The sequence below is a fragment of the Ixodes scapularis genome, unplaced genomic scaffold, assembly GCF_016920785.2.
Source record: "Ixodes scapularis isolate PalLabHiFi unplaced genomic scaffold, ASM1692078v2 PGA_scaffold4__175_contigs__length_147842914, whole genome shotgun sequence".
NCBI classification, from domain to species: domain Eukaryota; kingdom Metazoa; phylum Arthropoda; class Arachnida; order Ixodida; family Ixodidae; genus Ixodes; species Ixodes scapularis.
The window spans coordinates 95,156,595-95,171,866 of NW_024609879.1; the positions used below are offsets into that span (position 1 = coordinate 95,156,595).

At 47.4% G+C, this 15,272-nt stretch overlaps 1 protein-coding gene across 1 annotated transcript in view; it reads right to left on the minus strand.

The window, feature by feature from the left end:
- Positions 1–226: 226 nt before the first annotated feature.
- Positions 227–15,272, minus strand: part of LOC8043422 (BTB/POZ domain-containing protein 10) — a 48,699-nt gene continuing 33,653 nt past the window's right edge. The window contains exons 6-9 of the mRNA XM_029981470.4: positions 12,271–12,368; positions 9,949–10,048; positions 5,285–5,395; positions 227–4,106 (exon numbers count right to left, since the gene is read on the minus strand). Of these exons, the coding sequence (XP_029837330.2) occupies positions 3,724–4,106; positions 5,285–5,395; positions 9,949–10,048; positions 12,271–12,368 (692 nt within the window). The 3' untranslated portion in view covers positions 227–3,723. The remainder of the gene's footprint in view (positions 4,107–5,284; positions 5,396–9,948; positions 10,049–12,270; positions 12,369–15,272) is intronic.

A 15,272-nucleotide genomic window follows, 5' to 3' on the forward strand; every position in this document is an offset into this window, starting at 1 on the left:
ATAATTTTTACATCTTGCGGTGCCCTGCTCGGTCGAAAATAGAGGACAGATTTTGGCCTAAAAATAGAGACGCAGTGTTACAGTGAAAAACTGTGGCAACCCTCAGGACCACAAGGGATGACTAAAGGGTGCACAAGGTCCTGGCGAACAGCACGTCGAAATGCACGACAAAATGCGGACCGGTCACCAATTGTGGAAGCAGGTTCCCCACCCAAAGAAACTCGACTGCACATATATTAAAAATTTTATTTCTGTACAAAAAAACTGGCGAAAACACGTCTTGTTCGCACAAAACACCACAACACTTTGATAGTCGACACTGTTAATGCAGTATAAAAAACGGCACATGCACACACGCGAGAAACACGCCGCTGGGGATCGCTCCACTCGTAAGCCCAAACAATCCAACCTTGGAACAATCAAAACCCACTGTCCGGAGTGTGGCTCTTCTTCACCCAAAGCTCCGCGCGTTCCATCCTAACTCAAAAAGGCATTGGTAGACACAAACAAGGCACAGAGTCAAAACCACCCATCTCAACCTTTCGCCCCAACCAGCAGAAAGTTTCAGTAGAACGGCTCGCGTCCAATTGCCGTAGACCGCGCTTGGCACAAGCTCCCCCGAGCAAATCGAGTCGCCCGCCAATGCTGGACTGAGTGTGCTTTAGTGATTCGGATATGGTACTGTTCCCTGAAAAAAGAAAAAAAAGTGCAACTCGCCGAACCTTTTACGCCAGAAACATCGCACCTTGTAACAGTGCTCAGGCTAGTAGTATGCACATATGCGAGTTCTCTTGGGAAGTCTTTTCCTATCATAACCCTCCTTTCTCCAGTGTCAAAACTCTTCATTAACTGAACTTGCAGCCGACCGCTGTTCGCTTCCTTGAATGTGAACGCAACCAACTCGTCATGCCGCGATACTATGGGGCATCTCGAAGAGCAAACCCTTTTTGTTGTATGCCACATTTATCTATGCAACTCAAAGATATTGGATGTCACACAAATGTAACGCCGGTGACTGAAATATTGTGCTAAAGTATGAAAGCTTAACATAATCAGATTAAGAGATTAAATTCGTTTTTGGTTGCCTTCAGAGAACAAATGACACTTAGCAGGGCCCCCAATACTGTTTGTTGCTACCTGTAAGAATTTACATCTTCCCCTTTAAAAATGTATAAAAGTCCCGTCCATCTTTAAAGCACATAACATTCGGCCCCGGAACTTCGGTATTTCTAAAACCGAGAGTGCTAGTTGTGAGCACACGGTGAAATGCGTGGCGCTACATTCGGGTATTTGAGAAAAATCTGCAACGCATTTACAGGATGCAAAAAGTACTGTTTGATATTCTCATAAACCCTCCAAGCAAGTTAGCAAATAAGGCAAGACACCCTCTAAAATTGTCTTCTTTCCCAGAAATACAACACTGTCACATTTATACCGCAATACAACGCCGAATATAAGAGTCGCAGTTAATACAGGGACGCGAAGTGGGCTTGACCAAATGGCTTGTTCAGAGGCAAAACTAATTGTAGTCTTAGTCTTCTACAGTCACAGCGAGTAGCGAACAACAAAACACAGTCGTTGAACCCGCAACAGACGTCCTTCAAATTCAAATGCAACACTGGCAATCTTCACACTGAATAGTAGGCACAAAAAGAAAGGTTAGATTAGAAAACAATGCTAAAACTCTTTGGAGATAAATACTGGTTAGTGCTATGCTGCCCATCTCTACCACTTGCAAACAAGAACCGTTTCTTTCAAAGCCCCACGGCTGAAATAAATCAATGCACGAAGGAGGACAAAATGTGTTTGTACAACCGCCGCAGCCATCCGTATCGGCACGAGCAAAAGTTGCAAGTCTGGTTACAAACAAGCAAAGGAACTTTTAAAATTTTCGATTAGTGAAAAAACGTTGCAAAGGATTTTTTAACGGTACAAAGTAGGGCTTGGGCAGCCCGACCTTGTACCCTTAAAAGTGCATCGGACTTGGGCAGCCTGACAAAAAGGCATGCACACCAGTATACAAAGGGTTCGAGAAAGCCATTGAAGGCAGTCAACTAATTACACCCCCCAATAAGAAAAATTTTACTCAAAAGATGTTACTCAATCAGAAAGTAAGAAAAAAAAAAAGCAAAGATGAGATAGTCTTATCTGCCGCAATATGCCGCAGCTTTTTCAATAAATAAAAAAAAAATCAAAGTGCCACAGACCAGTTAGGCACACAGGTATATTCACAACATCAAAGAACAACATTCGAATAGCATCCGAGGGCTCGGCAAGCTTTTTGCACTTCCGCTGTTTCGTTTGTTCCGCACAACCAAGTGGCCCGGTCTTAAAAAGATTAAAGAGGAGCAGAGAGCGCAGCGGAAATGAGCAATACTTTGGATTCACGATTCACTCGTCACACAAGTATGAAAGAATTTCTGTGTTCTTGTAGGAAAATACGAAAACCAGTTTCATACAGTTCTAGCTCATTCTCACGCAAGTTCCAATGCAGATAAGAATCATTAGGATCTTTCTAAGAATCGTTGGGATCTCTCTAAACCAGAAAGCTCCGAAGCCTGTAAAATTTTTGTAACCACTTGCCCAGCCCCGGGATACTACCAAAAACAACATCCACCGACCTGCGTAAAAAAAATGTCGGTAGGACAACGCCCCATTCTTTGCGAGAAGGTGTAGAAAACTCCCGTAGCTCGACCCGCAAAACCTCACGAAAAACCAATCTCTAGTTACACCGAGAAAAGTCCCAAAGTTCGGCAAACAGGCAAAAATGCACCTCGCAAGATTCACCGACGGGCGCGAAATCCCCACTTTACGAACACTGCGGCGTAACTCCACTGAGACAATCGTGAGTACGACTCGGCAACTAGCGTAAACTGAAGGTTCCAGACGTCAATGCGAACCACCCGGTTCGGTTCAAAGCACGTCGTCTCGCACAAGCTCGTCCATTGTCTCTCAGAACGGGGGTAGGCATAGGACCGGACACTCCTAGTTGCAATGCTCCATTCAGTGGGGACGCACTCAAACGGCGGTCCGGAGGTGTCGCCGATCTGCGCACGTGCCACTTGAGCAGGAGATGCCTTCGCAGGCAAGGGCAGACAGACGACGGTTCGTGAAATCACTCCGGAAAAAGTGGGGGGGTGGGAGAGAGGCAATAAGGAAAAGGAACACGACGTCCGGTTCCCCTAGACGGCACCGAAGGGCAGAATCGACGCAGATGAGTCGGTAGTTTCCGGTCGAGGGATGTGCTCGGGAGCCAACGGTCAAGTTCAGCCATTTTTGCATTCGCAGGAGACGACGCACACAAATGCTCCAAGTGTCGCGCCCTCCAGCGACAACGCGATGTCTTTCAGAAGGGCTGCTCGAAGTCGGGTAGCACATTTAGGTAATGAAAGAAACGTCACAAGCTCCGGGGCACGTGCAAGACCCGGCCTCGAAGGCGACCGTGAAAGGCGAGACGTCCCGAGGAAAACCAACCGTCCAAGCAGAGCTCCAGACATGCTTGAGGCGTCCATAAGCTCCGCACAACTGAGGAGACTCGACGACAAAGGGGAGCCAAGTAAGACGGATGCCCTCGGCACCGGTCGAAGCGTGGTCGTCGTCGGACGCCTAGATGCCCGAGATGTCCCAAAGCACCGAGAGGAAGGAGCGGGCAAAGACGACGCAGCACACTGCCACCACTCCGACGAGGACCACCTCCGGGGCAGGCGACGCGCGGACCCACTCTCAGGGCAGGTCATCGGGAGGAAACGGCACAGTCGGGTAGCGCTCCTCGGGCGGTGCGTCCTGGTGGTGCTGTGCCGGCATTTGCCGAAGCTGTAGGGCGGCCGGCGCCTCATCCGCACCGCCCACGGCCCCCGGCTCCTGCTGCAACGGCTGCGGCGGCACGACCGGGGGTGAGGCGCCCAGGCCCGGGTCCACGACAGGCGGGGACCCGTCGGCCAGGTTTGTGATGGACTTGCTCTTCACGCACTGGAAGTCCACGTGGCGGCTCTTGGCCTCCTCCTTCTCCCAAGACATGCGTAGGAAGGGCCGCTGCACATAGTTGTAGATCACCTCCGCCCGGCCGCCCGGACGACGCTTCACCTTCTCCTTGTGCGTTGGGTAGCCTGCGAGGGGCCAGAACGTTCCCTACAGTCGCCGACAGAGAAAGAACAGCAAGTCTATCCATTTCCTCCGTGCTATAACCAAACGTCCAAGCGTCGTCCAAGGTGAAAAGCCCACGCTGGAGGCCCTTGCCCTGTTCGCAACTACAGACAGTTCCATTCTCTACAACGTGTTCAAGGGCTGGGCGCCTGAGGAAAGCGTGACGGGATGCCATAGAAAACTGTCGCCAATTGTGTAATGCAGATTTCAAAGAAAAATTTCCAAGAAAGAACTTACATTTAATCGAACCCAAAATCCATATCAAGCTCGACAGTCTACCAGGGTGCTCGAGGAGACTCTTGGAGCGACGTCCGTGTCACTTCTTTTCTGGTCCTCGTCTTTCCGCGCCGTTTTTAATTCTGAAGCGACAGTTACTTTGTTACCTAAGGGTGGAAAGCATGTGGGTAACCACATGACTGTGTCACGTGACTAAGAGCATGCGAATATTCGAGTTTCAAAATCGAACCTACTAGCATAATAAACCCCGAGACTAGTGAGAACGAGGGACGAAACCAAGCGGGAGTTTCGGAGTTGTAAGTTTATTCTGTTCAACCATCGCCGGTTCGTTTGCGCCTAACTTTTGGTTTGAACAGCGACTGCCCAAATATTTCAATCCAATTTTCACATTCCTAGATTTGAGCTTTGAAGCTAATTGGTGCGTCAAATACTGGTGCCGAAAATCTCACTTTATTCGAGAATGCCGTCCCTATGTTAACGTCGTCCTCGCGGGATTATTGACTGGCTAACCAGTTGGGGATAAATAAGTTTGCATCTTGTATTCCTCCAACGAAGTCCACCCGCCCTGCAATAGTAACCTCTTTACCCTATTGCAGGAAGTGGGACAAATGCCTCTTGCGAAGCCCTCCACTTTTTCCAATTTAGCGAGCAAACGCTGGAGGCTAGTCGACTTGCTTGGCCTCCTCTCCAGTACCTGGTCTTTCGAAAGAACTCTGTAGGCGTCCCGCTTTCTTAACCTGCAATGAGCTACGATTACTGAATTAATTTAACGCGAAGCAGTAGGAAATTTTTGTGAAATAGTAACTTGCAGATAGAACATCTTTTACAATGAGGTGATTTCAAATAGTTGCGATTCGATCGTCACTGCGAGTGGTCCTAATTTATGGATGATTGAGGAGCCCACCTTCAATGCCAAGCCGTATCTTCTTGAGCCCGCGTTCCTTGAGCACTTGCTTGGCCACGTCCCGGTTCTCAATGTACTTGAAGAAGCGGTACATCGCCGTACTGTGCACAACTGCAAAAAAAAAGCACCTCCTCAGGGAAAACCATACAAGGAGCAAAGCACCCATCTTTAGGGCCTAGCAAGTTCAGACATACTCACGAACACGAGCAATATGACGTCAAATCGAAGGGAATAGTAAACCCTTATACCCTCAAAGTTTTAAAAACTAAGAAACGAATTCGAGATAGTGGACTTTCAGGATAAGCGAGATGTAGAATTTTCAATGCACTGATTGCGCATTGTGCAAACGGAACACTTCCAACAACTGTGCCAATCGACTTGACACTCACAAAGTGCTGGTGCCTTGGGGAGAACAAAACGACCACAACATAATTGGGTCATTCCACGCCAAACATTTTCAATGTTGTGCTCAATCATTTTTAATTTTTAAAAGAAAATTTGTGGCTTTTTACCTTAAGGTCCTTTAGCCTGTTCTTAAGACATTTATGACATAAGCGTGGTTTTATTTTTAAAATGGACATAAAACAAGGCATCATTCAATAACTTAGTAAAAGTCTAATCTTTTTCAAAACGCTTCACAATGCATTTCCTGAAATTCGGACAGCTTTTAGGTTGCTATGTTGTGATAATTATGCAATCTTTATTGTTAAAACATTTTTAAAAAAATCAACAAAATGCACAAAAATTAGCACTTTTCTAAATTGTTCGTCTAATTATTGCTTTGCACCTGGAAATTATAATTTTTCCCATTCCAAGTCCTGTAAATGTATTACAAATTAAAAATGCTTGAAGCTGTACAACAAAATTCTTCGCAGGAAAAAAAAATTCTAAAGTTGTGAAAAGTCCGTTTTGCTGCCTAAACAGTTGTTTATTCCACCCCGAGGTGGTCCAAGTAAAAATATGAAAAATAACGACTTTACAAGAAGAGGTGATTGCCTTTCATTTCTGAAAGTTGATTTTGATTTTTTTCTCAATTGCTCAGATAACACGAAACTCATTTTTCTCTAAATCGAGAAAAAGAATATTGAAATTAAGCTCTCGTGTTGCATCCTGGCACTGTTTCTTAGCACCTCCTCTTTGCACAACACGCCGCTTCACACAAGACCTGACACGAGGGCTCAGAAGCTTTGCGTGCACGCAAAACAATTGCCGGTCGCGAGTGTCATTTTCGCAGAGGGCTCAACACGTCCGCATTCTTGACTTGCAATGGACCGCTTTCCAAGTAATGAGTGCCGTCTGGGAAGTTGTCTGTGAACTACAAATGAAGGGTAGTCTAGCATGCCTTCAACAGTCGGAACACATTGGCATCGTGCCTTTGTATCAGTTTTCATTGCTTTCTATGGCCCATACTGTCGACACTGAAAAAAGAATCGACAACTAAGACAAAATATGTGCGAAGATAGATGCTGAACATGCTAGTTGTGCGAGATGGTGCCCTCCGAAAATGGCGATAACAGGAAGCAAGGCCAAGGGAGGGGGCGCACGCATGCGCAGAAGCTTGCTGAAAAAAGGTCCATTGCCTGGTATATTCAGTCACTGTTACGGCTAAAGACGCGGCACAGTTTGCCACTTCCACTTGGCCTTTTTTCCTCTGTGAAACAAACAACAGCGGACATGGTGTGATAATCGTATGTGCTGTCACGGCATAGCAGGCTCGTAGCACCATCTGTAGCTATGTCAGCTCTTCTCAATCCGAAACTTGATGCATAAAGGTGTTGGCATCACCCGAAAGAGTCTTCTTCTATTCAGGAAATTTAAAAATGATAGAACAAAATCCCTACTGGAGTTTTCGAAGGAAAGGGCCGACGGTAAGAAAGGGAAGAAACATGAGGGGTATTGTTTCGAATGACAACTGGCTAGTTGCAATCAGGAATCTGCCCAAGAAAGTTAATTTTTTTGTCGGAGTATGCTGCCATATCGATAGATGAGGCAGGGCACTCGTCACAGGTAAGTCATTCTGCGGTTTGTGCGGATGCTGATGGGGGTAAGTAGGAAATTCCGATTGTTTTATTTTATAAACTAGGAGGATAGATATGTCGTGTTTGCTCATCGCTAATGTGTCACCCGCTCATATCGATGGATGAAGCAGGTCACTTGGTACAGGCAAGTCATTCTGCGGTTTGTGCAGATTCTGATGAGGGTACATAGGAAATTATAATTGTTCAATTTTCTACACTAAAAAAATAGTTGTGTCGTGTTTACTCATCGCTAATGCGTCACCGACTCTTTTGAGTTGCAGCAGTTCAATTCATGCCGTTCGCAAAACCGACTAGACACAGTAAACAACAAATTTTAATCTGTATGCTGTTCAACCTGTTATGTTTATGTGACACCTGTCCCAGTAAAAGTTGTAATAGTGCAATAATTTATCTGCAGCTGACCCGATTTACCTCTTGCCTGCCACTAAACCAGCGCAAAAAAGTTTTTACGCTGAATATACCCGCTGGGATACAGTACTGGCTTTTGTCATGAAAAAGTTTGATATGCCCGAATCGTGTGAGTAGGCAAGAGTGCTTTCTTTTATACACAGTATGTAGTACCTTAAAAATTTCTGGTTTCTTTGTAGAAACTGAACTCTCTCCGTGCTCTTCTGGTGCAAATGGTTGCCACAAAATCACGCAGGCCAAGAAGTGGTCCCTCATTGATGCTCAAGACCTGACGGACATGGGTCGACAACTCCCTTCACTTCGCTCAGGGGCCCTGAGTGAAGAGAAAGGATCCGTCAATCCATGTCCGTCAGACAACACATTAGCGATGAGTAAAGACGACACAACTATGCTCCTAGTTTAGAAAGTAAAATAATCAGAATTTCCTATTTACCACGATCAGCATCCGCACAAACTGCATAACGACTTGCCTGTGCCAAGTAACCTGCTTCATCTATGAATATGGCACCATACTCCGACAAAAATAAAATTTCTTGGGCAGATTCCCGATTGCAACTAGTCAGTGATCGTTCGAAACAGTACCCCTCGTTTTTCTACCCTTTCTTACTGTTGGTCTTCTACTTTAAAAATACCAGCAGGACCTCACTCTATCGTTATCCCATTTCCTGAATAGGAGAAGTCTCCGTCAGATGATGCCAACGCCGTTAGGCATCGTGTTTCGAAGTGAGGAGAGCTGATATCGGTACAAAGGATGCAATGAGAGTGCTGTGCAGTGGTGGCACAGCACATACAATTATCACACCATATCCGCTGTTTTTTGCGTCACAGCCAAAAGAAGGATGAGTGGAGGCGGCTGCGGCAAACCATGGCGCATCTTTAGCTGCCTTGCAAGTCAAGAATGTACATGCATAGAACCCTTTTGAAAATCACACTTGCGTGCGTGCAAAGCTTCTCAGCTCTCGTGTCAGGTGGCGTGTTGTGGTGAAGAGGCGTCAAGAAACAATGCTAGGTTGCAACACGGGAGCTGAACTTCAATTTTATTTTTATCGATTAAGAAAAAAATCTTTTTGATTAAACTTTCACAAATTACAGCCCAATGGATCTTCTTCTAAAGTCGTTATTTTTTATATTTTTACTTGAACCACCTCAAGTAGAATAAACGGCTGTTTAGGCGGCGAAACGGACCTGTTCCCAACTTTCAAATTTTTGTTTTTGTTAAGTATTTTGTTGCATGGCTCAAAACATTCTTAATTTGTAACACATGTATAAGACTTCCAATAGAAAAAGGTTATAATTGCCAAAAGTAAAGCGATAATAATTTTTTATAGAAAATTTCAAGTTTTTATGAATTTTGTAAAACTTTTAAAATATTTAAACAATAAAAATTGCCTAATCATCACAACATAACAAGCTAAAAGCTGTTCGAATTTCATAAAATAAATTGTGAAGTGTCTTGAAAAGAAATTTGATTTTTACTTAAATATTGAATGACGCCTAATTTTACACCCATTTAAAAAATTAAAATCACGCTCGCACCATACAAAAAAAAACACGAAAATATTTGAGGAACAGGTTAAGGACCTTAGACTAAGAAGTCATGAATTTTCTTTTAAAAATCCGAAATGGTTGGGCGCAACGTCTTTGACGTTTGGCATGAAATGACCCAATTATGAACAGGCAACACCCATAAGATGAGACAGCAAAACCGGGAAGAAAAAATGCACAAAAAAAGAAGGGGAAAAAACAATTAGAGGAGGACACTCAAGACTGTTTACGTGTAGGAAGGCAAAAGGGCATTCGTAAACACAGCACATTCCTACAAGCAGCACGCCATGTTTCTTCCTTTTTCACATGACGTTCCAGCAGTGACACCACACTCCCCCACTGCGCAGGTTTTATGTCTAAAGTGCGTCTGCTTTGACCTTGAGTGGTGCTTAGGCGCGGCACCCCTGCCGGCATCACGGCTTCTTGATGACATATTTTTATTACCATTTTTCAGGGACAATGCCGCCGCTTTTTCACGTAATGGAACGAAGCGAACAAAATGGGCGACGGTTACACTTAAGTCCTAAATGTATTCTATTGGTGTGGCGAGGGCAAAACATTGTTTTCGTCCATACTGGAAGTGGTGATATTTCAAGAGGCGCCCTTGTGAAAAAGGTCTATAGACCCTCAGTTTAAGTGGCAGAGGGCGGGATAGGGAAAGGGCCGACTCACTGTGCGAGTGCTCCTCTCCAGTCTGCGGGGGATACTCCTCATCCCAGTCCACCGTGTCGTCGTCCAAGAGCACCACAATGTGGCACTCCCGGTCCCCACGCTGTTCACAGGAAAAACCATAGAATAAACGAATGAACATACCAATTAATTGAGCAGTGAATAAATAAATGAGTCAATCAATCAATCAATAATTTATGAAACCCCACGAATCAGTTTGGCCATTTCAATTAATAGATTTGCAGTATGTGCATAAACAACATGGGGGGAACTATCACCGTTTGCTTGCAGTGGAGGTCAAACGGTGAACCCTCATTGAGACGAAGTAAACGGGACGGCAACTAAATTCCTGACGGGAGCAGATACCCCGATCAGAGCAAGAGAACCGTAAAAAGAGCGACGGTAGCCTCGGAAATGCGCCGGAATGCCGCCAAAGCCTCCAAACAAATATTCAACCGAACAAACCGTGGCGACGGGGCAACCCAACAGCATTTGGAAGGAGAAACGAGCGGAGTTGGCCGAGCATTTTTGCCGGGCCTCAGTAGCACCTCCTCTGAATGTTTTAGGCATCGCATTAGGCCACAGTTGCTGCCACCCCAGTCCACTTGGTTGCGAAGCAAACAAAAGCCATTTCTCGTCTGCATCTCGAGGCTCTTCGCCGGATGCCTTCGTCTTGGCGACACGGAAAGTCTACGATCTCGGGATCTGCGTTGGGAGCAACAACGGGATTGTGTGCATAGGGGAACAAAGCGATGTCGTCCTCGGATGCTTTGTCGACTGTCTCCCGCACTTCCGTAGAGGTCGTTGCAGCTCTGGGAATCACCACCAACTCGTCTGGCTTGCGTGCGACAGAAATCCGTCAAGCGCAAAGTTAAACCAGACTGAACCGGGCGGCCACCGGGTAGCAAAGGCACGTTCGCTTGAAGGAGATATGCGTGGGCACACACCCTAGAGCACTGCACAGGCCGGAATTTCTAGGCCCAGCCCGACCCGCTAGGGACACGACCCGGGCCTGGCCCGAGCCTGACATAATATTAAAATTCTAGACCCGGCCAGGTAGGGACACTGCCTGGGCCCGACCTGAGCTCGACAGATTATAAACATGAGCTCGAAAGAGTGTCCAGGTTTTAAGCTAAAAACTGGCTAAGCATAAACCGTGTACTCTCCCACTATGCTGGTGGAGTCCATACATTTTCTTTTATCCACTTCCCAAGTGCAAGACGTCTTTTTGTAATTTTTTTTAACGGCGCCGTAGTGGCTTTGCATTTCTCTTTGTTTTCACTGAACCTAAAAGATCAACGAGCAGACGTTTTGTTATAAACAATTTAGAATTTGCAGCACACGACTGTACAGGCACGGCCCGAAAAATCTTTTGTTCAAGACCGAGAAAGTGCGTGCTCCCCAGCCCGGCCCAACCTGCCGGTTGGGCCGGACTGGCCCAGGCCCGTGCAGTGCTCTAACACACCCGTGTCGGGGCTCCCGAAAGTATGGCCTCCTTCAGCCTCTTCTCTTGCCAGATTCCGAGAGGAGACGGCGGCTGCTGAAGGAAGAACTGCGTGCTTCCGGCCGTTCATCGAACATGTGGGCCGATCGAAATGTGCACATACCTAGTTAAATATGAAATAAAGCGATAACTGAAAAATCCAAATTCGCTATAATAAAGGCCCCATCTGAAGGATCCCCCAAGCACTTAAACAGTACGCGACTCACTGGCGATTCGCAACGGGAAAATTGACACGCTGGGTGAAAAGCACACAATAAATGCATCCTTCCCAAAGTTCCATGACTCTCATATTTGTCAGACTGCCGAACTTCTGCACTTTCGCTAGTAGTCTCTGTCGTCCCTACTGGGCCGAAAACCTGCGTGGACAGAAAACAGTGGCCAGAAATCTGAGGAACGAGGCACGGAAGTCACCTTTCGAGGCTGCAACGTCCAACACGCTCTACCGCGATCCCGGCGGTCACGCCGTCGCAAAACTTCGTGACGCCCTTTCTAAGTTTCAATGGCACCTCTGCCACATGGGTACCAAAACTGCAGTGCAAAGCATGAGTCCACTAAGCACCATCCAAAGCTGCCATTGTAAGTTCCACACCATCCTCACTATGGCCCATATAGTTGAAGACGTTGGATGTGGGAAATAATATTTCTAGGACATATTTAAGATCCGGTTTAATCGCAAGATAGGAGGATCTGCAAAAAAGCTGCTGCGCGCAGGTTCCCGTTAAATTCGACGTAGGCCGAATTACACCGACCCCCCTCACTCCCGTTGATTCAGAGCGCCTCTCGTCAGCTCTCTTTCGAATACCGAGACCGCTTGAGCTCACCTGAGCGGAAATGACCATGCGGCAGACAATGAGCTCTTCCAGGAACTTCTCGAACTGCTGCCGGGCTCCCTCGTTGGACAGCTCGTGAAGAAGGCCCCCTAAAACATACAATGGGGTTCAGAGACAGGCCCACCGTCTTCGTCGCGCTGGTCACACAAATCTCGGTTGGTACATTGAAGGCCGAGTCCCAAACACAACTGCTCACGACCGAGTGCTTTAAAACCTTTAGGGATCTCTTAGGACGAATGAACAGACTGGTGTTGGGTAGCTGTACAACACTTGGCGTATATTAAAGCACTAGCTTTATAGGGCCAACCAACCTAAGGAGATGCATAAGCACCATATGTGTAGGTTAGACAGCCTGCAACCGCTAAACTATCTAGAAAAACGTTCAGCCTTTTCACTTTCGTGAAGAAGGACGACCAGTGGAGCTGTACTCAATACACTGCCGCAACGCGCACGCGCTCAATTCCCGCTTTTTCTTGACCGACACCGATCAGTCTTGACCGACACCGATCGGTGCACTTGACTGATCCTGGATACGTCTCCGGCGAACCAAAGTTGGTCGCACACGGCGCACGTGACGCCAAACGGGTTCTCCACAAATTCCCTCCAGAACCTCGCCGTCGCACCCCGGAACTGTTCAGCCGGTGCGGAGTGCAGTCGTCGCCGGGCCTCGCGCCTGCGCTTGGCCTCCGTGGCACAATCGTCGTCCGTGGCGTTGGCCCGCCGGCGCCCTTTACATCGCTGGTTCTGTTCTCGGTGGCGGCTTTCCAGGCGAGTGATGTGCTCTTTGGCAAGAGAATCTGAAGCGCTGGACTCAGTGGAAGTCGAGGCGACAGCCGCTTTGCGGCGGTTGCGGACCCATTCGCGATGCTACGTACTTCGCCGCTCCTTCCGCAGCCTGTCTCCTTTCCCCGAAAGGGCGTGCTGCCGACCCATCGTGAGTCCAAACCGAAACTGATAAGAGCGTAGAAAACAGCGCCCAAAACAGACGAGGACGAAGAAACACACGTAACGAGCGCTGCGCTCGTTACGTGTGCTTCTTCTTCGTCGTCGTCTGTTTTTCACGCTGTTTTCTACAATGAATTCCCACCAACGCGCACAACTATCAATTCTTCTATGATAGCTGGGAAGGTTGCCGCCATCTACGAGCGACGGCGGAAACCATACTGGTTGCGTGCTTGCCGCCGTCGCTTATAGATGGCGGTAGCTGTCCAGGTAGGTTTGTGTCGACATACCGGACACAATCCTGGGGAACCTAGCCGTTAACAGCTCTGCTGTAAAAAATTACCACTGGTGCAAGGAATCGAACCCCGGTCACCGGCGTGGAAGCCGGGTGCACTGCTAAGGCTTCATTCCCAGAGCCGTTTTTTCCCCCATCCTGGCGAGAGCGCTGAGCAGCATTCCCGCCGGGAGGAGGGTTTTTGGGCCGGTTATGAACCCAATCGCACTGCCGGACAGGAAGTGTTCTGAAAGACAATGTTCTACGTTTTCGGCGCAGACGGGAGATGGGGGGTGCCGGAGTCCCGCCCCAAACGGGGGAAGACCAATTCCAAAATATCAAACTTTCGCTCAATCTGGCGGACTCTCAAAGTTGGGTGACCATGGGCACGGTCACAGGAGAGGGGATTGACTGTACCGTGCCCCCCCGACAAAGCCAACAAAGCTTTTTTCGGGAAGGGGCGGGACGAGGGTGCTTTGTGTGATGTTTAGGGCTCTTGAATAACGGGCCATAGAGAAACTTGGATTTTCCGCTGAGCTGCTGCTCAAAATGGTGAGACCACATTGTTTCCTTTGCAATAGACATAAATATAATTTTAAGGAAGAACAGCCAAATTAAGGAAGTACGGTGGTCGATTATCGGGGAAGATATGTGGAGTAAGAAGTGATGTGAAACATGCTCACCGTGGGTCTTGTTTTTATTTCGAAATGTAGAGACAAATAAATGTTTTCAAACCAGCAAGATCCTTATCGCCGACCCAAAAGCACGCTCCAAGTAAGAAAATAGTTGTGGCGACACCAATCAACGCCAACCATCTCCTACATTTAGTGATCGACGCCGCCACAAAGTAGTCACAGATGGGGGTCACAAGATTGGTGGTAGAGATCAAAAGAAGTGTGAAATTGGGCACAAAATTAATGGGTTATATTGGTTATACAGTCTTACAGGATACAAAAGTTTGATGCAGAATTTGAAAGAAGCAGAAAGGTTTCTAGGCTAGGTAGCACAAGCTACCGTTCAATATGGAGGGCACAACAGCCAGCATCCATCAAATCTCGTAGCCACCGCTAACAGCTCCGTCGTCGTTGGTTCGAACACTCCCCCATCCCAGCATGCACCGTCCCAATTTCCGCACGGCGCTGACAACGCTTGCGCCAGGACGGGGCGAGGAGCCGGCTGTGTGAATGAGGCCTAACTGAGCTACAGACCCAGCACACAGAAACAGGAGGAGCAGAAGCAGGTGGTGTGAGAAAGCGTGCAAAGCAGAGAGGCATGGAAAGGGCAAGAAAGAGAGGAGCAGAAGCAGGTGGTGTAGAAAGAGCACGCAGAACAAGGAGGAGTGGAAGGGACAGAAAAGCACCCTTCACCTCTATTGGTGACTCAGAAATTTCGGTGTGAAAGTATCTGTATCTAAGTGGTGTTGAAGGGGATGTGCACAGTGTCCTAAAGAGACAGTAGTGACGTAATTTGTTTGTATACAAAACCCCGCCCTAGGCACCACCTGAACGAAGAGCACACCCCACTCCAGGCACTGGGGTCATCCCGCCTTGGGCACCACCCAAACTTATAGCACCACCCACCCTTAAAGCTACCACATTTAAATGCATTTGGCAGAATGAGCAAAGATGCAGCCATATTTTTCCTATTTTTTGGCCCATCATTTTTTTCTAGATCAAAAAGTGAAAGCCGCTTACAACTCCCTGTAACGCCGAATTAGAGCGCAGCTCTTGAGGAGGAGGAGGGAAGGGCACTGGGGGGGGGGGGGGTTAAACTAACC